This window comes from Triticum urartu, chromosome 4A (assembly GCF_056163025.1).
Source record: "Triticum urartu cultivar PI428250 chromosome 4A, HENAU_Tu73, whole genome shotgun sequence".
NCBI lineage: Eukaryota > Viridiplantae > Streptophyta > Magnoliopsida > Poales > Poaceae > Triticum > Triticum urartu.
In genome coordinates, this window is record NC_141876.1 from 131,167,478 (window position 1) to 131,192,279 (window position 24,802).

General features: G+C 45.9%; 3 protein-coding genes across 3 annotated transcripts; 1 reads left to right on the plus strand and 2 right to left on the minus strand.

Moving 5' to 3' along the window:
• Window positions 1-1,708: 1,708 nt before the first annotated feature.
• Window positions 1,709-6,137, plus strand: LOC125551131 (elongation factor P (EF-P) family protein). The gene is made up of 7 exons (XM_048714289.2): window positions 1,709-1,954; window positions 2,027-2,104; window positions 2,950-3,056; window positions 3,760-3,837; window positions 5,134-5,235; window positions 5,358-5,436; window positions 5,855-6,137. Exons 1-7 carry the CDS (start codon window positions 1,711-1,713, stop codon window positions 5,971-5,973), a joined length of 807 nt encoding a protein of 268 aa, XP_048570246.1. The 5' UTR covers window positions 1,709-1,710; the 3' UTR covers window positions 5,974-6,137.
• A 105-nt stretch (window positions 6,138-6,242) lies between these two features.
• LOC125535538 (protein TOC75, chloroplastic) lies at window positions 6,243-10,895 on the minus strand. The gene is made up of 7 exons (XM_048698604.2): window positions 9,472-10,895; window positions 8,477-8,698; window positions 8,210-8,317; window positions 7,808-8,002; window positions 7,190-7,438; window positions 6,640-6,894; window positions 6,243-6,556 (listed from the first exon to the last, which is right to left on the minus strand). Exons 1-7 carry the CDS (start codon window positions 10,468-10,470, stop codon window positions 6,308-6,310), a joined length of 2,277 nt encoding a protein of 758 aa, XP_048554561.2. The 5' UTR covers window positions 10,471-10,895; the 3' UTR covers window positions 6,243-6,307.
• A 171-nt stretch (window positions 10,896-11,066) lies between these two features.
• LOC125551132 (vacuolar-sorting receptor 1) lies at window positions 11,067-15,720 on the minus strand. Its single transcript, XM_048714290.2, has 12 exons — window positions 15,187-15,720; window positions 14,128-14,817; window positions 13,961-14,049; window positions 13,802-13,871; window positions 13,633-13,716; window positions 13,451-13,527; window positions 13,265-13,346; window positions 12,991-13,073; window positions 12,843-12,900; window positions 12,534-12,662; window positions 11,503-11,609; window positions 11,067-11,403 (listed from the first exon to the last, which is right to left on the minus strand). The coding sequence occupies exons 1-12, from the start codon at window positions 15,497-15,499 to the stop codon at window positions 11,305-11,307; spliced, it is 1,881 nt and encodes a 626-aa protein (XP_048570247.1). The 5' UTR covers window positions 15,500-15,720; the 3' UTR covers window positions 11,067-11,304.
• Between the last annotated feature and the right edge of the window lie 9,082 nt (window positions 15,721-24,802).

The window sequence follows — 24,802 nt, forward strand, 5'->3', positions numbered from 1 at the left end:
TTGGCATCCTGTAGGACCAACCCTGTAGCACGGACCTTGTTCATGTACTGTAGCACGAGTACTTTTGCATTGATCTGGCCAGTTGATTCCCAATCGAATGGCTGAAAGAGGGGCATGTTATGGTACTGTTCATAAGTGACATGCTCGATCTCAATCCAATGGATATTGTAGCTGCAATACAATATTGTTGCTATAGTCCATGCAACATTTGCTTACTACTCCCCAGGCCATGATTTGCCTACGCCCCTGCATGATACTTGCACTATATGGTTAGTGAGATATGTACCGCTCCTTTCTCGGCCACGACTTATCGTTAGTGACCACTATGTACATACATGGTTGGAACCACACAGATAACGACATGCTTAGGATTACAAAACCAAACAAGGGAGTGTTCACCAGCTTGCTCAGTTGCTTGCCGGCATGATCGGTACCCAGGATAATGTTTCTTAAATTCTGTTGAAGTTGTCTTAGTTCTTTGAACTTGTTTTGTTGGTGTATTTGTTTGCACTAGTGATGAATTTGATGCCCATTGAATGTAATCTACTGCAATATCCTAGTGTAAACTACATGTTTATTTTAATTACTGTATGTTGCTTCCAATCATCTGTTAATGTGCTGAACGAACAACGATTAACAAGCCGAAAGAACCATCGGCTACTAACGGGACGAAATAACCATGGGCCACTAACACACAAAAATAACCACAAGTCGCATACTAGTTGAAATAACCATGGGCCGCAAACGGACAGAAATAACCATGAGTCTCGAATGAACTGAAAGTACCACATGCCTCAAGTGAGCCAAAATCATGCCAAAAGACCCACATGCTGGTAATTGTTCAAATCCACACGGGCCGTAAATGGACCGTATGGACCCGGGCTATTAATGGGTTGTCTACACACAGGCCGTTAGCGGGCCTTCTTCCATGTCTAGTTTCATTAAGATTTGACTAAGGCCCATGGGCCTTAACCAGGGCTTAGAATGGGCTAGCTTTTTAACTCAATGGGCCTTCAATGGATCGAATGACACCTGCCGTCCTAAGAAAGGTTCAGCTAGGCCAATGGGCACGTGACACTTGTTCCAGCGAGTAGACTAAAAGGGTATTTATCTGCCTGAGTGATTTTGATGTAGATGACAATGCAATTTACGGTCTAACTGTGCACTTCAGCTATATTATAGAAAACGTTTTTTACATCCAAGGTGTTAAGCTTGGCAACAATCGCTCTAATTTGCTGTAAAAACATATCGCTCTAGATTCACCTTTCCAAAAGCTCCCTTAATAATCCGCTCGTTTGACAATGAGGAGATGAGCATGGGTGCCACAAAATATACAGCCAAGTAAGAGTTTGAACGTCATCCCCTAACCAGATCTTGATAGAATTCGATGTTGCCAACTGGTAAACATGAACTGGAAGTGGCTGACCAATGTGAACCGGAACTGGCAAACATTCAAATGCTTTGAAACTTGACACGGACATCACATGCTCAGTCATCTTTCTCCAAAAAAATTTGAAATTTTTGAATTTATTTAGTATTTTTAACAAAAAAATTCACTCCCGGCTCATGTGAACCAGGGAGCCAAACGCCCCTCTCTAGTAGAGATTTTAAATTTCGTGCCATCCCAAATGGAGTGTTTACCCTGTGACATGTGGGTCCCACAATGTCAGGAAGAGGGAGGCTTGTGGCCTGCGGCGGGACACAGGCAAAATGAGTCAGGATCCCAGCGGCGTCATCCTCTTCCTTATCACCATCACTCGGGCTGAGTTAGCGGCGCGCCCAAGGAAGAAACGGAGAACCAAAACAATGGCCGCTCTCCGCCACCTCGCCGGCGCCACCCACAACCACAGCATCGCGGCCAACTCCTCCTCCCTCTTCGACCTCCAGCGGCCGCCTTCCTGCCTCGCCGCGGCGCGACCCCTCGGCCTCGCGCCCCTCCGCTCCCGCTTCACCCGTGAGTGACCCTCTCCTCTCTCCTCGACCTAAGCTTTCTTTCTAGGCGGTATCATAGTGTGTTCCGCTTCAGGGCTTTACGCGCTGTCGAGCAACGACATCAAGGTGGGGTTCAATCTGGAGGTGGACGGCGCGCCGTGGAAGATTCTTGGTAACATCCAAAATCATACTCCTCTACATATGGTTGGTTCTGGGTGGATATGCTAGTGAACGTAGTGTCTTTCTTTCACCTGAAGGCCCCATTGCATAATCTGAGAAATTCAGTGAATGTACCTCCTCTTTGCTCAGCCCAACGGTTAGTTATTTGTTTTATTAGTTCCAAACTATGTAAGCAGGGTAAATTTGGCACCTCGACATATCCCTGTGTTATCACTCTCTAGCATTTTCCCAGAATTTCTGTGAAGTTCTTGTTTTATAGTTTTAAGGGCTATGCAGTTCCGACCACCTTTTCGAGATTTTTTTTTTAGTTTTTAGGAGAACGTATTCACTTATGTTAGTTTAGTCTAAAATTTCTGTAAATAATTCACTGCTGCATGTCCTTATTTTCCCTCCTGGAGTATGTTTCACCTACTCATCTCTCAATACACCCTCAGTGCTAGCTATGTTTCTTCAAATCTCTGTAGTGCAATGTTACAAGACACTGAACCCTTGTGAACTGAGCTTTAAAGTTTTAGTTAACTGCTTAATTCAAGAAAAATTGTAACTACAAGGGGCCAGCTAAAGATAATTTTCTACACGTGGAAAGCAAAGGCTGAATGGTCGTCCCTTTAGCAAACATATATTATAACATTGTTCTATATTTCATACCAGGGGTGTGTGGAAGCTAGCTATCCATGTGCCAGAACCATGAGTTGGTTGTGAGATCTTATGGGTTTCAGCTCTAGCCTACCCCAACTTGTTTGGGACCAAAGGCTTTATTGTTGTTGTTGTTCTATATTTCGTACAATCAATGTGAGAAGCATCTATATGAACTTTTCCCCCTCCATGCAACAACAGAGTTTCTCCATGTCAAACCTGGAAAAGGTGCTGCTTTTGTGAGGACAAAAATGCGCAATTATATCACTGGCAACACAGTTGAGAAAACCTTTCGAGCTGGAAGTACGGTAATCTGAGCAGAAACTCGCTTTTCAGAATCTGATGCTGCATTTAGCAATTCCTTTTTTGCATCTATAATTTTCTATTTGTACTCGTTAGTTAATCAAACTAGATGATAACCCGTGCGTTGCTCCGGGGATTGGTTGACATATTTTTTAATGAAATTTAAAATATAATAATGTATTGTATTTAATTATTATATAGTTGTAAATATATAGAGAATATAGGTAGCATTTCTCATGCATGTTAAGAGAGATAATTAGAGTAATTGATGAGGTGGCATATGTGGTGAGTTGGGATGTGTGCATGTTGAGAAAGAATGTAAACCCTCCGTAAACTAATATAAGAGCGTTTAGAATACTAAAATAGTGATCTAAACGCTCTTATATTAGTTTACAGAGGGAGTACCATTTACCATGCATGTTCAGAGAAAGAATGAGTGGTGTGATGAGGTGGCATGTGTGCATGTTGAGAGAATTGAGTAGTGGGGATCAACTATTTAGGTATATAGGATACTGACTTATCTCATCACTTCATCAGTTATGGAATTACTCCCTCCGTCCCAAAATAAGTGTCTCAACTTTGTACTAGCTCTAGTACAAAGTTGTACTAAACTTGAGACAGTTATTTTGGGACGGAGGGAGTATTATACTTGTCATTTATATCATAGAGCATTGTAGTTATACACTTACCACTTTCTTACACTTTCAGATCCAGGAAGCTTCTATTTCAAAGGAAACCAAACAATTCACCTACAAGGATGGCTCCCAGTTTGTGTTCATGGATTTGGTAGGTACATCTATTTGACTCAAATATGTCTTGACAATTTATTTTTTCTCGATTCTGTTTGTTTTCATGCTAGGGGCTGGAATAACCGGTTACCTGGAACTCGGTTATTTTTCACCCAAAATCAATCAAACAAACTTTGATCAAAATTGTTGAATTTGAATAAATTTTATCCAGCACTGGCTGGTACTTTTTTTCTACTGGGGTGGCCGAAAGAACAAGTAACCGGTCTGTTACCAGAAATTCCAACCGGAATTTAGAACCTTGGTCACGACACAATTACCTGCCACCTGCTTATATGTTTCATACGTCTACCTCATTGCACATGCTGTAAGTGATGAGCTAATTTTGGACGGTTAGGAAGCTAGAGTAAGCCAGTCACTACAGGAGTTTATGTGACGTGGATAACTATGTACTGAGTTATGCACAGATTGCTGAAGAAAAAAATGTAGACATGCGGCACTATTATTAGATGATGATGAAGTTGCGTGATAAGGAATTATGAGCCAAATTAAGGCGAACTCTCCAAATTTATCATATTTTGATGAAATCATGAGCCAGAATTTTCACAGATGTTTCCATCCAATAATGCAATTCTGGTCTAAGGATGGCAGTTTTAAGCATGGGTTTTGATATCCGGTATCTGAGACGCATGGGAAGGGTATGGATACAATATTTTGTCCATGGGTAACCCAATCATGGAGGTTATGGGTATAATTTCTTGCCCATGGGTTGCCCACCGCTCATCCGATTAACATTTTAATAATTAAGTAAAAAAATTGATTTCATATTACACATGGGTCGTCAGAGATATATCACATATATAATTATAAACCCCACCCCCGTCATCATAATATGTTGTGGTTATTGTATACATAATTGTTGAGCTTATTTGCTATGTTTGAGTTGTTATTTGTACATGCTGAGAAGAACCGGTGGGTAGCCAATGGCAAGGATATCCATCAGGTATTGGCATGATTGTCTAACAATGGAAATCTTCATGGGCGGGTGACAAGCACTACCATGGGCATGGGGATGGGTATCTTCATGGGTCCTTCCAAAAAAAAATTTGATCCAATTTCATTGAAGTGGAGCCTGAAATCCCGCTCGTCACGCACTAGCTAAAATCAAACTTAACAAGTAGAAACCAGTTTGAAATGAGGTTTCCTTTGTGTGCAGACAACCTCAAATACAGAATAAACGATCTGTTATTTTCAACAAATCATCATCGCTTATTAGCGATCGGTATTGTTCACTCTTCAAGTGTGCAACTGTTCTCATCATAATTTACCTTTCCAGACATCCTTTGAAGAAAGCCGCTTAAACGAGTCAGATGTTGGCGACAGGCAGAAGTGGTTGAAAGAAGGAATGGACTGCACTTTGTTATACTGGAATGGACGGGTATTTCCTATCATGTGCTATTATCTTCCCATTCTTTTCGATACTGTGCTAGTTAGTTTTTTCTGTATATCCGTGCACACTACACGATGACTTTTGGACACTGACGGTATTAAATTTTGCAGATCATTGATTTTGATCTCCCCATCACTGTTAGGCTGACCGTAACCGAGGCTGATCCAGGGCAAGGTGACAGTGCACAAGGTACAGAGAGTGCTCTATCCTGCAGACCTAACCTGCTGCACCTGTTCTAAGAATTTATGTAGCAGTATTGTAGAAGTAGAACTACAAGTAATGCCATTATGTCTGAGGCTTCTATTGGACCCAGGCGAGCATATCATTTGGTAGAGGCCGCTTGTCTAAACATTGATGTTTCTTTTCTAGTGAAGAAATCTCAATAGCCTTTTATGTTCATGTTATGGTTGGTTAGTTGCCAAGATCTCCGACAATGTCTCTCCTGGCATGGGTTCCTGGTTTTTCAACTTTAGAAGAGAGAGAGAGAGACCTCTTCCTTCTATCTTATAGAATGAAGGATGAGCTTGCATCCTATCTCAGATTCTGGCTTATGATCCCTAGAGCTGGTTAAACCTCATTTGAATTATCTGCTTACCTTGTTTCGCAGGAGGAACAAAGCCTGCAACCCTGGAGACAGGAGCTGTTGTCAATGTGCCCTCTTTCGTTGATGTAGGCGATGATGTCCTAATTGACTCGAGAACCGGGCAGTATATGAGCCGAGCATAGAGTGGATACCAGAAGGCATGCCAACAGTGAAGAGCTAGTTTTCTTGTTCCCCCATTTTTGGTTTAATTATCCGTTGAAAAGTTCACGACATCGTTTTTTCTTCTCATTTATCATACTGGGACCCTCTACACTACACCGGGCGTGAAATTCTATAATTTTCTTCACCTGGGTCCCTTTCTCCTTGAGCTGACAATGTGCAGTCTTAACATGGAATATACAGTGCAGGAATACCTTAGCAGCTAACAAACGGTGAATGTGGAACAAAGTACACGTTGCAAAATATATATGTGTGGCCTGAGCTGGGGTTGGTTGCGCGGAGGGTCGAACGTCCAGTCTAGAACCTGTCGCCGTATCTGAAGAAGACGGATCCCGTGCCGGCGTTGTGGTCGACGGCGTACTCCGCCCTGAGCGGGCCAAACCGGACGCCCACGCCGTACGACGATCCCTGGCCGGCGCGCCGGAAGAACTCGGTAGGGTTCCCCTTGACGTCCTTGGAGCTCCCGAGGTCCGTGCCATGCTCGGCAAAAGCGTACACGTGCGTGTTCTTCATCACTGGGACAGGGATGCGCACCTCCGTCGCGACCTGCATGCACACACGGTTAACAGCAGCATCGGAAATGCTCTGGTCCAAGTCGAAACCGAACGGAAACAGATTCAGCAGCTGACCTCGAGAAGGTTCCTACAGGCTCCGAGTTCGCCCATGCCGTAGCCCCTGACCGAGTGAGGCCCTCCGAGCGCGAACGCGTCGTAGCTCGGCAGGTCTCCCACACACCCTGCGTAGCGGCCATGGGCGACGAGAACGGCCGGCGGCGGCTTCCCGGCTCCCTTCTCCTGCTTGTTTAGGTTCACGAACTTTGTGACCGTCAGCTGATGGCGGTTGAAGAACGGGTTCCTGCTCCCGATGCCCAGGCCCTGGTCCACCTGCGGCACAAGAGGATTTACTTGGTTGGTTCACCATTGGAGAACTTATTTACAGAACCTGGATTTTACTCCTACAGAACATTTTTTTCCTACAAACTCTGGGAGTAAATTATTAACTGCATTTCTTCTTGCCAAACCTGACGATGAACTGCCTTCTATAGAAGAATGCACTTTTCTAGGACAATAAAAAACAATGGTTTTATTTATGAAACTACACCTTGAAGGCGTAGTTCTTTGAATCATTTGCGAAAACGGAAAGTCTTAAGAATTTACTCATTAACCACTTAAACCATACCTGGAAGATGCATCTGTCGCCGATGGTCTCGCCGTTGACGAACTCCGTATTATCCCGGGTAACATTGGCCTGAAGAAACGCCATCCTGTCCACACCGGTGCCGCTGAACGTCGTGGGGGGCCCGTCCATGCCAAGGGCACCGGTGGCCGTCGTCCGGAGCCCATGTGTGCACACATCATTGCTCTCATCACGCGTCGTGATCTCCTCCAGCACGAGGCCATAGGTGAACTTGCTCTGCTTTGTCAGGTTCTGCGAATCCAGGATCGGTTTTATTTTAATTTGTTAACTCACACACATCGGATATGATTCATGAAAAGGATTAATTTGAGTGTTCATGGAGATATAAATATGCGAAAGGAGGTATACAATTGACGTATATATCTTACTAATGATTTAGTTCAGTAACATGTACTCTCTCCGTCTCAAAATAAGTGACTCGGCTTTGTACTAATTTTGTACTAAAGTTAGTACAAAGTTGAGTCACATATTTTGGAACGGAGGGAGTAGTGCATTATATGATACACAATTGATGCTATCAAACTAAATGGAAATAATTGTTGGTCAATTAAGTGTTGGGATGTTTTACATGTCAAAACCGAGGGGTGATTTTGTGCAAACCTCTGTTATGTTCGCTTTGATTCCAACTCTGTCAACCCAGATGGGTGGAGCATCGTCCATGTTGGGGCCGGCAACAAAGACAGGGCTGAGTTTCTTGGTGTTGAAGCAACTGGCTTTGAAGATGCGGTTCCTGCTCTGGTCCTCCACACCGTCCAAGTAAGGATGTGCGTACTCGAGCTTGAATGAAACATCATCCTAACAACCAAACAAAAACATGGATATATAATATTATATGCATGTCCAGATGTGTGGATCAGACGATCAGTGGATATATGTCTCTCTCCTAAGCAGCATTCCTCTTACACCAACCAAGTGACTGTTTCTAATTATAACCAAGAGCAGCACACAGAAAAACTGAAAACACACTCACTAATCTTACAAAATCATCCATTACCAACTCACCTGAGGATTGAGCAGGTTGCTCGATGAGAAAGAACCAGCGAGAGATCGGTTCAGGCCACCGATGTTGCGGTGCTCAAATGTCACACCTCCTCCAGGTTGAATGGATGCCTGAAATAAAAAGCTTCCATCAGATACATAATGCATAAGGTTCGCCAACAGGGCTTAAACTACAGTGATGGACATCTTGAGTTTGAACTTGCCCAGCAATTTTAAGACAGATTTTAACAAGATACTGTAAAAAAGATTACAAGTATGTAGACACATTACAAGAGTTGGTCGTCCCTGATCCCCTGGTACAAAGTTCCACACTGTCTCCACGTCGGCTGATTTGGGATCTTGTTCTTTGAGCTTGATTTCAACCACTACGCCCCCTTCTTTTGTCTCATCAGGTCGTGGATTCACCTCTATGTTAGAGAATAATCCGAGCGCATTTATGTTCTTCAGAGCCTGTTTCCCTGCCCCAATATTAAAGATATTGCCTGGTCGAAGCTGTAACAGCAGATCAAAAGAAACAGGTCAAATCCTCAAAGCCATGGAAAAAAGGGTTTGTACTGCTTTACACTGTCTCGGCGTTTTTCTGACACAGCGATACGTTTCGAAATGTGTAATCAAGGAAAATAAACAAAATTATATGTGAAAATTATTGATAATATCAAGTGACATTGTGATGGAAACAAAAACACAAAGTAATTTTGTCAAGCAAAGAAACACCATCTGCTCCTTCTGTTCTTTTTATAGCAGTCTTATATTCAATTTTTTAATTGGTCTGGGACTTGACAAGAATTGTGGACAGCTGATGGTTATGGTGATTATTATAATGTTAATAACAAGATTATCCCAGCTATCACGCTGTTTGTTTGTTTGTTTCATGTAGTAATGTAGTATACATGGTGTTTCCAGTGCATATACATTGCGATTGAAACAAAAACACGTACTCCCTCCGTTCCATATTACTTGTCACTGATTTAGTACAACTTTGTACCAAACCAGCGACAAGTAATATGGAACAGAAGGAGTAGTAATTTTGTCAACCAAAGAAACACATCTTATTCTTCTGTTCTTTTTAGAGCAGTCTTATATTCAAAACTATAGGACTGCTCAGAAAAAGAACAGAAGGATCAGATGGTGCTTCTAAATTGGTCTGGGACTTGACATGAATTGTGGAAAGTTATGGTTAATGTTAATAACAAGATTATCCCAGCTATCACGCTGTTTGTTTGTTTCATGTATGTAGTATACAATGGTGTTTCCAGAGCATATACCTGCTGGGGCAGCTCCCTGTCAATTACAGGGAGCTGGGTGTTCCCCTCGACGACATTGCCGAGCTTGTCTTGGAACTGGTATTCCACCCCGGTTACCTCCCCCTCGACGACCTCGCACAAAACCTCGCCGGCGTCGAGATTCCCGAAGTTGATCACCTGAGCGCACACGAACCCCTCGTCGTAGTACCACCTCTGGACGCAGTCCCTGATCCTCTGCAGCAGCCTGGCGCTCACCCGTCCCTGCTTCCTCACCATCTCCACCACCTCTCCGCGCACGGGCTCCGGCAGGATGCACGCCTTGGCCCGCCCGAGGCGCTGCTGATACGCCCTCTCATGCCTCCGCCGGAGCGCGATCTTCTCCCTCTCCGTCATGTCGTCGTCCTCGACCTCGTCGGCCTGCGCCGGCAAGAGGCCGCCCACGTTGACGCAGCTGAACCGCTTCGCCGGGGCCCAGAGGGCCTCGGCGTAGGAGACGGTTAGACCGAGGGTGCCGTCGGGCTGGGGCCGGACCGCCTCCACGCTGACGCCGTCGAACATGCCGCACGAGGACAGCGCCTCGAGCTCCTCGAGCAGCTGCGACCGGGTGTACACCTCGCCGGGCCGCAGCGCCGCGCCCTCGAACAGGGGGTCGTCGGGCCCCGTCGTGAGGCGCGCGCCCCCGCCGCCGCCGGGCGCGCGGCGGTCGAGGAACCTGACGTCCGAGACCTTGTACCTCTTGGCCCCTTGCAGCCTCGGGAACGGCACCGTCGTCCTGGCCCCGAACTCGTGCGCGTCCCAGTCCCTCGATGGCGGCTTCTCCTCCGCGGCGTGCGCCGCGCCGGCGTTGAAGAGCCACGATAGGAGGCCTCCCAAGCCGCGGCCGCCATCTTCGCTGCCGGGGTGAGGAAGACCGGTGCTGCCCGAAGCGGCGGAGATGGCGGACGCGAGGGCCGCGTTGCGGGGGGTCTCGGAGCGGGGCTTTGGGTTGGAGGACGATATGGCTATGTTGGTGAACCTCATTGCGTTGCGCTGTGATCGAGGGTTTTCGTCGGAAAAGTGGGTTTACGGAGCAAGACAAGAGGTGGTCATGGATAAGGAGACACCGTGGTCTTCACGCTTTATATATGCACGCTTTATTGGCTCTTAATTACGGAGTATTTCTCTAATACTATAAGCTAGTACTTTTTTTTGCGGGGACTATAAGCTAGTACTGTACTACCTACAATTGGTGTCTGTGATAGCTCGTGGCTTTGTAAGCATAGCAAATATGTCCGTATGTTAGAAAAATGATCTATATTCCTAGCTGAGCAAATTTGATTTAAAACAATATTTTTGATACGCTCATGCTTCGATGTGGAGCTAACACCCCTTCCCATAAAACAGTTGAAAATATGCAGCTAGATGAATCAAACAACATAATTAAGCGAAAATTCTAAACGCCCGGACAAATACGGGGAGTTTACAGACTCCTTCGTTAACTAATCTCCCCCCCCCCCCCCCCCCCCCCCGATTATCAGGGGGTGTGGGGCCCCTCACACTTATTTCTCCCAATCATGTTATTCCAGCTAAGCCACCCCTAGCAAAGCTCATAATTAAGTGCACTTATCAGCAAGGTCTAAGGGGCTGATATGATTCGCCAATTCCGTGAAGTTATGTATGTAATGATTTTGAACTTTGGACTGTACGGTTTAAACATCCTCGCAACAAGCAACAAGGAGTCCGCTATGTCTTGGCACTGTGAGTGATTAATCTAGAAATTTACAGGATGTCTTAGTATGCTGTACAATAAGATCACTACAATCACACATGCCAGACAAAAAATGCTCGTTCCATAAGCCGCTCTGGCGTTGTTCTTCACATCTCAATATGGTGAGAATGACTGGGAATCTCTCCCTGGTTCTCCAGGGGCATGTATTGCGCCATGATGGCGCGGATCTCTGAATCCATGTACCTCTGCGTGCAGAGAAGCAAACCGAGAGTTAGATGGTACTGACCTAGATTTGATTTTATGAGTTGCTAATGAACATGTAAGAGGTTGTTCATATCGTGTACCCGGATCCGATACTTATACACTGCATATCCTGCGATTCCTACTGCCGCTAGGCCGAAGAAGACGACCCACAGGAAGTTCCAGCCTACCTGTGCTGCTGCACTCTTGCCTGAATAAGATGAAGAATGTCAATTCAGTGTAGTGCCACTCATGTCCAATGCTTAGACTTCACTTTATACGTTGCTATATCTGTGTACAATGGTGCTATCTTAGGAGTGCCCGGTAAGATAAATGCTGAGGTGGCAGACAAAGAAATGCCTTCTCTTAATTAAGAGCTGATCTCTTAGCAAAGATATCTGTCCCCACATATTTAGGTACATCTAGTTACTAGAGATAAGACTAAGAGATCATCATGTTTTTATTGGTATCTCTAGATTACGTGGCAGGTTTAAGATTAAACTGTCTTATCAAATCATTGTACATGCCCTCGGTGCGCCTCAAATAGATTAAGGCTTTGTTGTTGTGCTTTGCTTATTTCTGAAATTGCTCATTTTAAAGCTGGTGTGGCAAGTCCAGTGCTCTGGCAAACCAGAATGAGGTTTGGCATATTTTCTCATCAATAGTATCACATTTCATCACACCTATTATTCTATACTCCCTCCGTTCCAAAATAGATGACTCAACTTCGTACTAATTTTAATACAAAGTTAGTATAAAGTTGAGTCATCTATTTTGGAATGGAGGGAGTAGAACACAATAGTGTATCCAGGTATCCAAAAGCTGACTGAACCAATTTGGTTAGCCCACAAGTATGCAATTAATTTTTTATAAAGAAAATTTTATTTTATTTTTCGTGGGCTCTGTACCAAGTGGATAAGAACTAGCCATGGACAGGGGTGCGTGGAAGTTAGCTATCCACGTGCCAGAACCATGAGTTGGTTTCATGATCTTATGGGTTTCAGCTCTAGCCTACCCCAACTTGTTTGGGACTAAAGGCTTTGTTGTTGTTGTCTGTACCAAGTGGATGTATAGATCCCACAGCTATGCAATTACTGAAGCAATAACAAATTAGTCGTAAAAGAAATGTACATACTTATGCATGTGTCATGCTCCTTCATGTACAGCAAGCCTCCACTGCAGCCGCACTCATAACTTCCCCATGTGTTCTTGCAGTTGCATTCCTTGCACTGGCATGCAGTCCTTTCCTTGCATTCATCAATATCTGTCACAAAAGAGTCACATCAGCAGTTCAGCACCACATCTAATCAGCAATGTGACCAGCAATATACGATATGCTATGGCTGTGAAGCCAACCCTAAAGTACATATTCACATTCCTTTTAAACCCGCAAGTTTTGCAGTGTAAAGACTTACAATGGCCTAACGTTCAGTAATTGACTTACCTTCACATTTGTGGATTCCATCGCCTTTGAACCCATCCGGGCACTTACAGCCGTCAGCCTGTATGTAGTTAAGCACCAAGAATATGCTTTTAGGTCATTTTAGTAACACACTAAGAAGCAGTATGGAAAATTCCTACTGATAACTTACAGTACAAGCAGAGTATGTACGGCCATTCATGGTTTCTTTCCAACAGCCTCCATTGTTAATCTGACACCGCCCAGCTCCGGAAGCTAAAATAACAACAGCATAAGTTACTAATTAAGAGGTTATAAGGGTCTCCAATGCCATGATTTAGAAGCCAATGCCATGCAACGTTAAACGATTATTTGCAGGTGACACACACAGCTTGATCAGATTTTTATTTAACATAGTCAAAAAAGAAGGAAGAAAAGAAATATTCCTGATTCCTGGTACTATATACCTTCACAATGTGTGTAACCATCACCAACGAATTTTACACCTTCCACAACTGGACATTCACACACTTTTCCACGGAAAGTGTCCTGCATAACCACCAGCCAAGTATCATATGCGTAGGGTAAAACAGAAAAGGGAGAAATAAACTCAATGACCTATTCACAGAAAGAGATAACATCACTCGAGTTACCTTGCAAGCAGTGATGTTAGCAGCCTTGTCTTGCCAACAGCCACCATTGTTCTGCAAGCACTCGTTTGTTTGTATATCTACAATTTAACATAACATGAACAGTAGATGTTTAAGAGCAAGAGACAAGCAAGTCAATCCTTGAGCATAAATCGTGGGGAAGGTAGTGAAATCAATGTACCAACCTTCACTCAAGCAAACAGCTGGCTCGGTAGTTTCTCGAAATCCAGCACAAAGTGCTTTAAGAACTGCTGCTTTGTCAAGTTTCCCTGGTAAACAAAAATTCAGCTAAGCATACACAGAATCTCAAACCAAAAATAAATACTGGTAATTGTACAACTTCGAAGAGCACACCTCTGTATTGTCTATTGTTAATTACAAGAGTTGGTAAGATGGTGACATCACCACGAGAGCCCTTGCCAATCTACGCAAAATGGTAGAGGATGTTACATTCAAATCTGAGATCACCAATCATACGAATATGAATATAAAAGACTTCACAGAAGTACTAACCTGTGCATCTTGCTCAGCTTTCAAAATAGGGTTTTCTTCATCAGCATCTGGATCACCAATACATTTATCTATTGCTTTGTGATCAAGGCCTGGAAATTATAGACATATTCAGTACAATTATTGCACCGCAGAGTAGAAAGTAAGAAGGTATATGCAAACAAATGTACCAAGTGATTTGATAACTCCATCAGCACATTCCTTGGTGTACTTCTTTTCTTTCATTGGGCACCGAACTGCAAAATCAGTCACATAATCCCACCACAGCCAAGGTTTCTTGCTCTCCTTAGCAACTTTATAAACACAGACTTGTCGTAAATTTTGTACTACTACATCTTTCCCATCATACCCTTTGCTGAAATCCTGATCCGGATCAGGTGCACAATACCTCCCATGGTTGATACACTGGGATTTGCACTGCTTACTTAAAGTGTAGGCCTCCGGGCAATACCAGGTAATGTAATGCGGAGTGAACTGTGTGTATCCCTTCTTCTCAAGTACCTGGGCTGCTCCTTTAAAGCTCTTGACGAAATCAATCTGGCTATCACATTTTGGACCACATTCATCGTTACTGTTGGTCCAGAATTCATACTCAACACGCTCATCGGGGTGGGGCAGAGACTCCCTCCAATCCAAGTTCACATTAACCATGTCTCCGTTATCGATAGCTTTCTTGAGCCTATCACCGAAGCTTTTGGATATTAGCGCCGAGGGGATGGTGATGTTCTCTAAATATTCCACCCTTCCACTCTCTTCAGGCGTGTCCATCGTGATTAAAGGTTCATCCCTGTCATCGGCAACAAGGATCGCCGCTGCACCTGCATTTTGCACATTCCATGCCTTCTTTGCGAAGTAGCAATCTATATAGAACAACAAAACCATGTTGTGTAATCAGTCTTTAAAACAACATGTAGTGTAATCCAAATTAACCGTGTAGAATGTGACGTTGCAAAGCAAACAAGATGTCAAACAATAATTGGCTGAGAACAAACTCAGTAAAACAAGTCAGTGAGGGCCTTGGTCAAAGACTTGGTCGTTGTACCAAACTTGGTCAATGAATATTCAGCTTAATCACATCATCGCTTGGCAAGATGCAATAATTAACTCGGCCGTGGTTAAATAAAATGTGTGGGCCGAATTTCCATGCGCAGCCTCTCCAGTCCAGCCAATCGACACACACATGCAAAACTAGCAGCGGCAAAAACGAAGAAGCGGTTATGTTCCCTCACCTCCCCTGTCGACGAGCAGGAAGGTGGGCAGCGCCCCGGGCCTGGCCTTGAAGGAAACATCGAATTCATCGAACCCCTTGCAGGCCTTCCGGTTGGCCTTGGGGTAGGCCACGACGCCGACCATGGTGCCGCCGTACTGCGGCACGCCGAAGTTGCCGATGGCGCACTCGTAGGCGCCCTTGAGCGCCTCCGGCGCCGTCACCCTGAGGCTGTTCTTCTCCACAACGAACCGCGCGTCGCATCCGCCGCACCACAGGAGCGCCGCCGCCCACACCAGCGTTAGCAGCAGCGGCGGCGGCGGCGGGGACGCCATCGCGCGGGGGCAGAAACGGTGACTCAGGTGCGCTCTGATCGAGCGGTCTGTCCAAGCTCGCGATCCGCGGAACCCGGCACGCCGGAAGCAGCAGATTGGTCTGGGCGTGTGCAGTGTGTCTATGGCGGTGCTGCTGCTTGGATGGAGAGGAGTCGGGAAGTTGGGGAAGGCGACGGAGGTGGACGGCGAAGTCTCGCGAACACGTGAGGAACGTGTAGCGTTTTCTTCTTCTTTCTCGTTTGTATTATTTTTTGATTGAGGGGATTTTCCTCTTTTATTTTTACGCTTGAAGCACCCTCCCCTTTACTCATTTATAATCATCAATACATCGTTGACAAGAAGAAAATAACTCACAAAAAATTCTAAAAATTCCAAAAAAAATTGCACGGTCGATAATTTATTGCGGGAGGTCCGCTCCAATTTTTAGATTATTTAGACATCTGAGTAGCGCTCAGCAAAAAAGACAAATCGGATCAGAACAGTACATGAACAATAAACTTTTTTTACAGACCCCAAATTTGCCTTTTTTGCCGAGAGTTGCTCAGATGTTCGAATGATCTAAAAATTAGAGTGGACCTCATGCATCAAATTATCTACCATGCAAAAAAAAATGGAATTTTTGAAATTTTTTAGTATTTGTTTTGATTTTTTCTTCCTCACGGGTGCGGATGAGCCTCGGATCAGAAATGGATATTCGCAAACCTTCGTGCCTTGTTTGGTTGACGAGGATCCCCGCTATTTCCCTAGGTCAAAGATCCACGGGACGAGTTAGCCTAAGGAGATTGACCGCGTCATTTCGACCGTGTCATTGAAGTGGTAACCCCGCACGACCTACGTCATTCCCATGGGGAGGAAAACCACGGCTCGAGCGAACTACACGTGTCGTCGACCAAGACCCAGCGCCCCGCCTCCGAGCTCCTCCACGGACGACGGAAGTGATGCCCCTGACCCCCCCCCCCCCCCCCGGTGCTCATTATCCAAGCTCCACCCCTCCAGCGACGGCGGCAGACATCAATAGTCACCATCCTCATTCACTGGATCTTCCCTCTGCCTTGAAGTTCCAGACCATTCCGGCGACACTGACAGTGCTATGAAAAATACCCCATGGTTATTTATCACTTATAGCACCTCTAAATTGGACAAATGTTGATTTTTTGCCACCACAAGGGGAAATGTGAAGCCCGTCCCGGCTCCTTTGGTGCCACCATTGCCTATGACAATGGTCTCCATTCTAGAGTTGAGATAAAACGCTTTCTCTGATTTCAACCTACGATAATTGTGATTAAAACGCCATTATAAGAACACAGTGACCACTAAGCGTATTCAATTGGGGGAAATCGACCTAAAGTAACAGAACAAAGATCTAGGTCAAGATTCAAAGAAACTTGTCGTGTTGGAATCTGCCTTCGTGGCGTCTGCGTGGTTCCTTCTTTGCCACCACCGCAACCATCGATCGTTGCCATCTCGTGTCGACACCACCTCCTCTATCGCCGCAGTAGAGGGAAATGATAGGTGGAGAATCATATCCACTCCCACGGCCACCGCATCTCAACGCCCGTACTCAGTGGAGGAGCCACGAATATTTTTTAGGTGTGGCAAAGTTCATGAAGGAAAAGAAACAATGTAAAATATAACTGTGTCATTCCTGCTCGCTGCCTCTCTAGACGGTGGTCGCTGCCATGCCCACCACACTGACTAAAGATCACACAGTTGCTCTGTAATCGATGTCTCTATTGCATGCCTTAGGGGTTAGATGATGTAGGGTAGAGACCCTAATCGCCCGATCTTTCACCAAAGGAGTGGATCCCGGGAAAATCACGAAGAACACGAGGAAGAACGGAAGGAAAACACAAGAGGAAATCACTAAACCGACACGAATAAGTCACACATGGGCTAGATCCTCGAGTACATAGAACGATACATGAATCCACGGACAACTAGGGATGATACACGGTAACCGGTTCTTCTCCGTGAGGAGGTCTTGAATCCACAAGGGGATCTTCCCGTAAAGGGGTCTTGAATCCAAGGTGGATCTTCTCCGTAGAGGGGCCGTGGTCTCTCTCGTGGAGTAGATCCGATATGGATGAGCAATGCTCTATCTCTCAAATGAGCTAAACCAATGCTAACCCTAGCTAGGATGAATGGGTGGTCTATTTATAGTCTAAGTGCAAAGGGGACGAAGTGAAGGGGTACATGGGCCTCGGGCCCGAACACTGTGCGCAGACAGGTACCGGACGTCCGCTGGGGACCGGTCGTCCGGTGTCTCAGGAGCTGCCGGACGTCCGGTGTCCTTCAGTCGTCCGCTGGTTCCGTTCTGTGATGGGGGTGCCAGATGTCCGGAGGCTCCGGACTTCCGGTGATGTTGGCTCGGGTGCGGTCGCGCCGGTCGTTCGGTCAGGGCTGGACGTCCGCTCATTGGCCTCGGGTGCAGGGGCACCGGTCGTCCGGTCTGGACCGGACGTCCGCTCGCTGGGGCTCGGCTGACGCTTCAGGCGCCGGACATCCGGTCCCGGCCGGTCATCCGGTGGCTGGGACTTTTCCTGCAGCCCTTCTTCTTCTTCGTCTTCTCGTCCATCTTCCTCTTCTTCTTGTCCTTGCTCCTTAGCTTCTTCATTGTACCTGAGTATGCACAAAGTATCCATATGAGGTAGTAGCCATGCTTCATGTGCATCGAAGTGGAATTGTGAGAGGAGAGATGTCACCTCGGTTTCAAGGGCTCTTGCACGTGATCGAGTCATGGGTCCGGTAGGCACTTGATGAGACGATGGTAGGTCCATGGGGATGACCTTGGGATGCTCCTCATCATCTCCCCTCCCTTGGGGAAGATCCGTCCTCGGATCAAAATCTTCATCACCATGGAAGGGAGAGAGATCTTTGACGTTGAAGATGTCGCTCACGTTGTACTTGTCGCGCGGGAAGTCGATCTTGTAAGCGTTGTCGTTGTAGCATGCAAGCACCTTGAAGGGTCCATCCGCTCGTGGTCGAAGCTTGGATTTGCGTTCTTGTGTTGTGGGAAGCGGTCCTTGCGAAGGTGTAGCCACACTCGATCACCAATGTTGAAGACCATAGGTTGCTTGTTGAAGTTGAGCTTGGTCGCAAGGCGTTGAACTTGGCGCTCGATGGTGTTTCTTGTATCTTCATGCATCCTCTTAAGATGTGTCACACGCGCACTTGCGTCCAAATTGATGCGCTCTTGGAGTGGTAGAGGAAGAATGTCCAATGGTGACAATGGGTTGAATCCGTAAACGACCTTGAAAGGCGACTTGCCGGTTGTTGAGTGTCTTGCTCGGTTGTAGGCGAACTTGGCGATAGGTAGGCACTCCTCCCACTCCTTGATGTTCTTCTTGATGAGTACTCGAAGTAGAGCGGAGAGTGTGCGGTTTGTCACCTCCGTTTATCCGTCGGTTTGAGGATGGTACGCCGTGGAGAAGAGTAGCTTGATTCCGAGCTTGGCGCATAGGGTCTTCCAAAAGTAGCTAAGGAACTTGACGTCGCGGTCCAAGACAATTGTCTTTGGCACACCATGGAGATGCAATATTTCCCTACAAAAGAGATTAGCAACATGTGAAGCATCGTCTATCTTGTGACAAGGAATAAAATGTGCCATTTTGGAGAAACGGTCCACAACGACAAATATGGAATCTTTCCCATTGCGAGTTCTAGGCAAACCAAGTACAAAGTCCATGCTAATGTCTTCCCATGGTTGGTATGGAATCGGTAGAGGCATATAGAGGCCATGAGATTGAGCTTTGGACTTAGCTTTGCGGCATGTCGAACATCGGTTGGTGAAGCGATTGACGTCCCAAAACATCTTTGGCCAAAAGTAGCTCTTCGAGAGCGTGGCGAACGTCTTGTCGCGTCCGAAATGTCCCATTAAGCCTCCTCCATGTGATTCCTGTAAAAGCAACAAACGAAGGGACGACTTGGGGATGCAAAGTTTGTTAGCTCTCATAAGATAGCCGTATTTGATGTAATAGCGTTCCCACGATGTATTCGACAAACACTTGGCATAAGGAGTGGCAAAAGTTTCATCATGCGCATACAATTCTTTGATATGCTCGAAGCCAATGACATCTAACTCAAGTTGCGTGACTAGCATGCATATGCGGGAAAGAGCATCCGCTACGATGTTTTCTTTACCCTTGATGTACTTGATGACATAGGGAAAAGACTCAATGAATTCACTCCATTTAGCATGACGCTTGTTCAACTTAGTTTGACCCTTAAGATACTTAAGAGTCTCATGATCGGTATGAATGATAAACTCATGGGGACGAAGGTAATGTTCCCATTCATGTAAAACGCGGACTAAAGCATATAGCTCTTTGTCATAGATGGGATAGTTGAGTTGCGCTCCGGAAAGTTTCTCACTAAAGTAAGCTATGGGGCGCTTCTCTTGCGTTAACACACCTCCTATTCCATTACCGCTAGCATCGCAATGAATCTCAAAAGGCTTGTCGAAGTTGGGTAAAGCAAGCACGGGAGCATGAGTAAGCAAATTCTTAAGCTCACTGAATGCGATATCTTGGGATGGTCCCCAAACAAAAGGCGCATTCTTCTTGCTCAAAGCATGCAAAGGCGAATCAATGGTGCTAAAATCCTTCACAAAGCGACGATAGAAACCCGCAAGACCAAGAAAACTACGCACTTGATGCAAGTTGGTTGGTTGCGGCCAAGTCTTAATAGCATTGATCTTGGACTCATCTACATGAACACCCTTAGAAGAAACAACAAAACCCAAGAAAACGAGCTTATCAACACCAAAAAGGCATTTCTCCATATTAGCATAGAGACGCTCTTTCCTAAGAGTTTGCAAAATGGTGCGGACATGGGTGACATGCTCTTGGATAGATTTGCTAAACACAAGAATGTCATCGAAGTAAACCACAACAAATATACCAATGTAAGGGCGAAAGACATGATTCATAAGGCGCATAAAAGTGCCAGGTGCTTCCGAGAGACCCATAGGCATGACTAGCCACTCATACAAACCAAACTTGGTTTTGAATGCGGTTTTCCATTCATCACCCTCTTGTATGCGGATTTTATAGTGACCACTCTTAAGATCAATTTTGGAAAATATAGTGGCACCACTAAGCTCATCTAGCATATCATCTAGGCGTGGAATGGGATACCTATAACGAACGGTGATAGCATTGATAGGTCTACAATCGGAGCACATGCGAAAGCTACCGTCACGTTTTGGCATAAGAATGACCGGTACGGCACAAGGGCTCAAGCTTTCACGCACATGACCATGGTCTATGAGATGCTTTACTTGCCTTTGGATTTCTTTGGTTTCTTCGGGGTTGACGCGGTAGGGAGCTTTGTTCGGGAGCAATGCTCCGGGGATGAGGTCGATGCGGTGCTCGATGCCTCGTAGTGGAGGTAGTCCCGGAGGTAGCTCATCGGGGAAAACATCTTGAAATTCCTGCAAAAGAGAAGACAACACTAGAGGAAGAGTGTGAGAAGTGTTAGTTTGTGTTGCATTGTCCTTGCACACGAGGACGTAGTGTAGGACACTAGATGGGTTCTCACACACTTCTCTCATCTCACGTTTGGTGGCAAGTAGAACTAGGTTCTTGTTTTCGCTCATCGTGGAGGCACTCAATTTGGGCTTGTGGCGCTCACTCTCTTTTTGGTGGCTAACTCTCTCACCATTCTCTCCATGATGGGTGGCTTGCTTATCGGCGATCACTTGGCTTGGAGACATAAGGCGTAACACAAACTCCTTTCCGTGCATCTTGAAGCTATAGTGGTTTGTACGCTCATTGTGGACGACTCCTCTATCGAATTGCCATGGCCATCCAAGGAGAAGATCAAAAACAGTCATTGGGATGACGTCGCACTCCAAGGTGTCTTCGTAGGCGCCGATTTTGAAGGAGACTTGTACTCGGTGCTCGACTTGGATGGTACCGGAGTCACTAAGCCATTGCACTTTGTATGGATGTGGGTGCTTCGTCTTGGGAAATTGGAGCTTGGAGCAAAGTTCTTCACTTGCGAGATTGTGACAACTCCCTCCATTGATGATGACCTTGACGGATCGTCCATTGATGCCGGCCTTGGTGTGGAATATGGTGCATCTTTGGTCTTATTCTTGGTGATGTTGGAGAGTCAAGACTTTGGAGACAACAAGTGCGGGACTTGAATCTTCATCACAAAAGACTTGTTCTTCTTCATTGTTCACTTGGAGGTGCATGGCGACTTGCTCAAGGGCTTTCATTTCTCCTTCGCTCATGGAATCATAAGTGCCATCGTCATTGAAGATCATGGTGCGCTTGTTGGTGCACTCATAGGACTTGTGGCCTCGGCCTCCGCAAGTGAAACACTTGAAGGAACTCGTCTTGGCGGTCTCATCGGTTGGGGTAGATGATGATGAAGCTCTTGGCTTGAAGTTGCTCGTAGGAGTATGGCTTGTAGCTGACGAAGCTTTCTTGGAAGTCGGCTTGTCGATGTTGGAAGTAGAGGGTCTTGTAATCGGTGTTGGAGTCGTTGAAGCTTGGTTATTGGAGAAGCCGTAGGACTTGGATGAGAACTTGGCATACTTGAAATCATATTGCACTTGGCGTTCCGCTTTGGTAGCTTGGTGCACGAGATCGATGCGATTTGAGTATGGTTGGAAGTCGGCGATCTTCTTGATAGGATGATTGAGTCCATTCAATAAACGTGCCATAGTTTGCTCATCATCTTCCATCACATTGGCTCTTATCATTGCAATCTCCATCTCCTTGTAGTATTCTTCAACGCTCTTGGTTCCTTGCTTGAGTTGTTGGAGTTTCTTGAAGAGGTCGCGGTTGTAATAGGTAGGTACGAAACATGCTCTCATGACATCCTTCATTTGTGCCCAAATAGTGATGGGTGGTTCGCCTCTTGCCTCGCAGCGCTCTATGATTTGTTCCCACCAAATGAGGACATAGTCTTGGAACTCAAGGGATGCCATCGCGATCTTCTTCTCTTCTTCATAATTGTGCAAATGGAAGATCTTGTCAACTTTCAATGCCCATGAAAGGTATTCTTCGGGATCATTGCTTCCGTTGAACTTGGGCATGGTGAACTTGAGCTTGACGTAGCGTTGCTCTTCATTGTGTTGGGGTCGGGGATGATGACGCCCATGTTGTAGATGATTGTTCAACTCGTGGTGTTCTTGACGCGGAGGGTTGTCAACCTCGTGTTGCTCTTGTCGCGGAGGATTCCCATTGTCGTCATGCTCTTGATGAACTTGATGGTCTTGGCGAGCTTGTGGAGGAGCGCGTCAAGCTCGAGGAGGAACTAGACGATGCATGCGAGCTTGAAATCGTCGTTCTTGAATTTCTTCGCGAAGTGCTTCCTCTTGTTCACGGGATTGTCGGCCTTGGTCGGCAACGGCTCGACTCGCATCGTGTAGAGCTTGTTGCGCCTCAAGTGCTTGAGCGTCACGGAGTAGTTGTTCTTGACGTTGAGCCTCGGCATCTTGTGCATGTGGGTGTAGACGCGCGCGTTCTTCCTCTTCATGTTGGCGTTGTTGTTGCCGTTCTCGAGCTAGCGCAAAGGCTTCTTCGGCTTGACGTCGTCGGCGCTCTTGAGAGTCGGTGTCTCGGAGTGGATTAAGGTTTGCTTGACGGTCAGTGCGCGCGGCTCGACGAAGAGTGTTCGATGTCGGTGTACTTGAGCCGGAGAGGGTAAAGTCGGAATGACGACTTGAACAGCTCCTTCTCGAAGTGGAAGAAGAGCGGTTGAGCAACAAAGCGCGAATCTCATCCATCCTTGCGTAATTCTCTTGCTTGTGATCGTCAAGCTTGTGGTCGAAGTAGTCCCTTGTACATTTCTCGGGAAGTCGCAAGTCGGCGGCAAGGTTGTCGATGCGTTCACTCATAGCTTGTTGCTCTTGATGCAAAGCACGTTGTGCACCAAAGAGGTGACTCTTGGTGACGAAGGAGTTCATGTCATTGTCTTGCTCCATGAAGAGTGGGTTGGTAGACGTACTTGGCCTATCCATCATTCCAAGACAAATGTGAGTGTTAGAAAGAGAAGAACGAATACCGAATGTACCTTGACCGAAGTTGAAAGTGAATCGATGATCACTCCAATGTAGGACAAGGAAATACCCCAATTGGTACAAATTCTCGTCGGTTTCTCACACCTACACAAGTAAAAGCTTATGGTGGAGCTTGGTTAGGATGGTGGCACAATTTTTAATGTGAATGTAAGCAAGATTCAATAATGTTGGAGAAGATTCGCAAGATGCAATGTAACAAGTAGACCAAGCATATACGGTACACGGAAACACACGCGCAAAAAGATAAGTGGGGTTGTGCAACCAAGGGTGAGCCAAAATGTGGAATCCACAAAAATGCTCTTGTTGCACAGCACTAGAGAGACGCTAGCATGATTGCATGATAGGCGGATACAAGAACTTGTGCACAACCTACTTAGCAAAAATGCAACGACTTCTATCCCAAATATGTTTTATGCAAGGTGTTGCTATGATATGATCCAAGATGATCGAGTATGACAATCTTAATGTTGTATGATGCTATGGTACTTGCTTAAAAGCTCTTTGCTTATCTTTCCTCTTTGCTTAAAATCTTGGTTGGCTCTTTGATGTTTGAGCTCTTTTCTCATGCAATGCTTGATGAACCAAGATAGCAAGTGAGTATGCGATGACAACTTTGTGACACAAGAGATGATACCAATATAGGCAACAATGATGTATGTATGTATGCTATGGGAAGTATGATCACTAAAGTGCACAAGTCTCGTTGCCGGCAATACTCAATGGCTAGTCTCGATGGGTAAGCAACGCAAAGGAGTAAGGCTATGATGGCTAGCAATGTAATGGCAAGAGTGATATTCAATACCAAGATGAGGTTACCGGTCTTGCTTCCGGTATGGTGTCAAACTGGTGGCACGAATACCAAGTCATTGTTGATGGCGCGTCTGTGGCGAAAATGAGCGGCGGTGATGTCGATGTCGAACCGTACCTAGATAGCCGAAACACAAAAGGATACGGTACCACAACTCAAATTCTCAAAACCAAGTGCGACAAAAAGCGTCGGAGTAGGTAGCGGGTAAGTGGTGGTGTGGGTTGGGATATTGGAACGGTTTGCGGAAGTCGGAGGTGGTGTAGCGGATGATGTGGTGGAAGTAGCGGTCATCCGGAAGTGGACGGATGTCCGGTCGCCGGTCGTCTGGTAAGGTCGGACGTCCGGTGCTTCCTGGGTCACCGGACGTCCGATGAAGTGACGGTCGTCCGGTGGTTGGGGTCAACGCGAAATTTCAGATCCGGGAGGCGGTTTTGGGCGGAATATGGGGAATTTGGGAGGG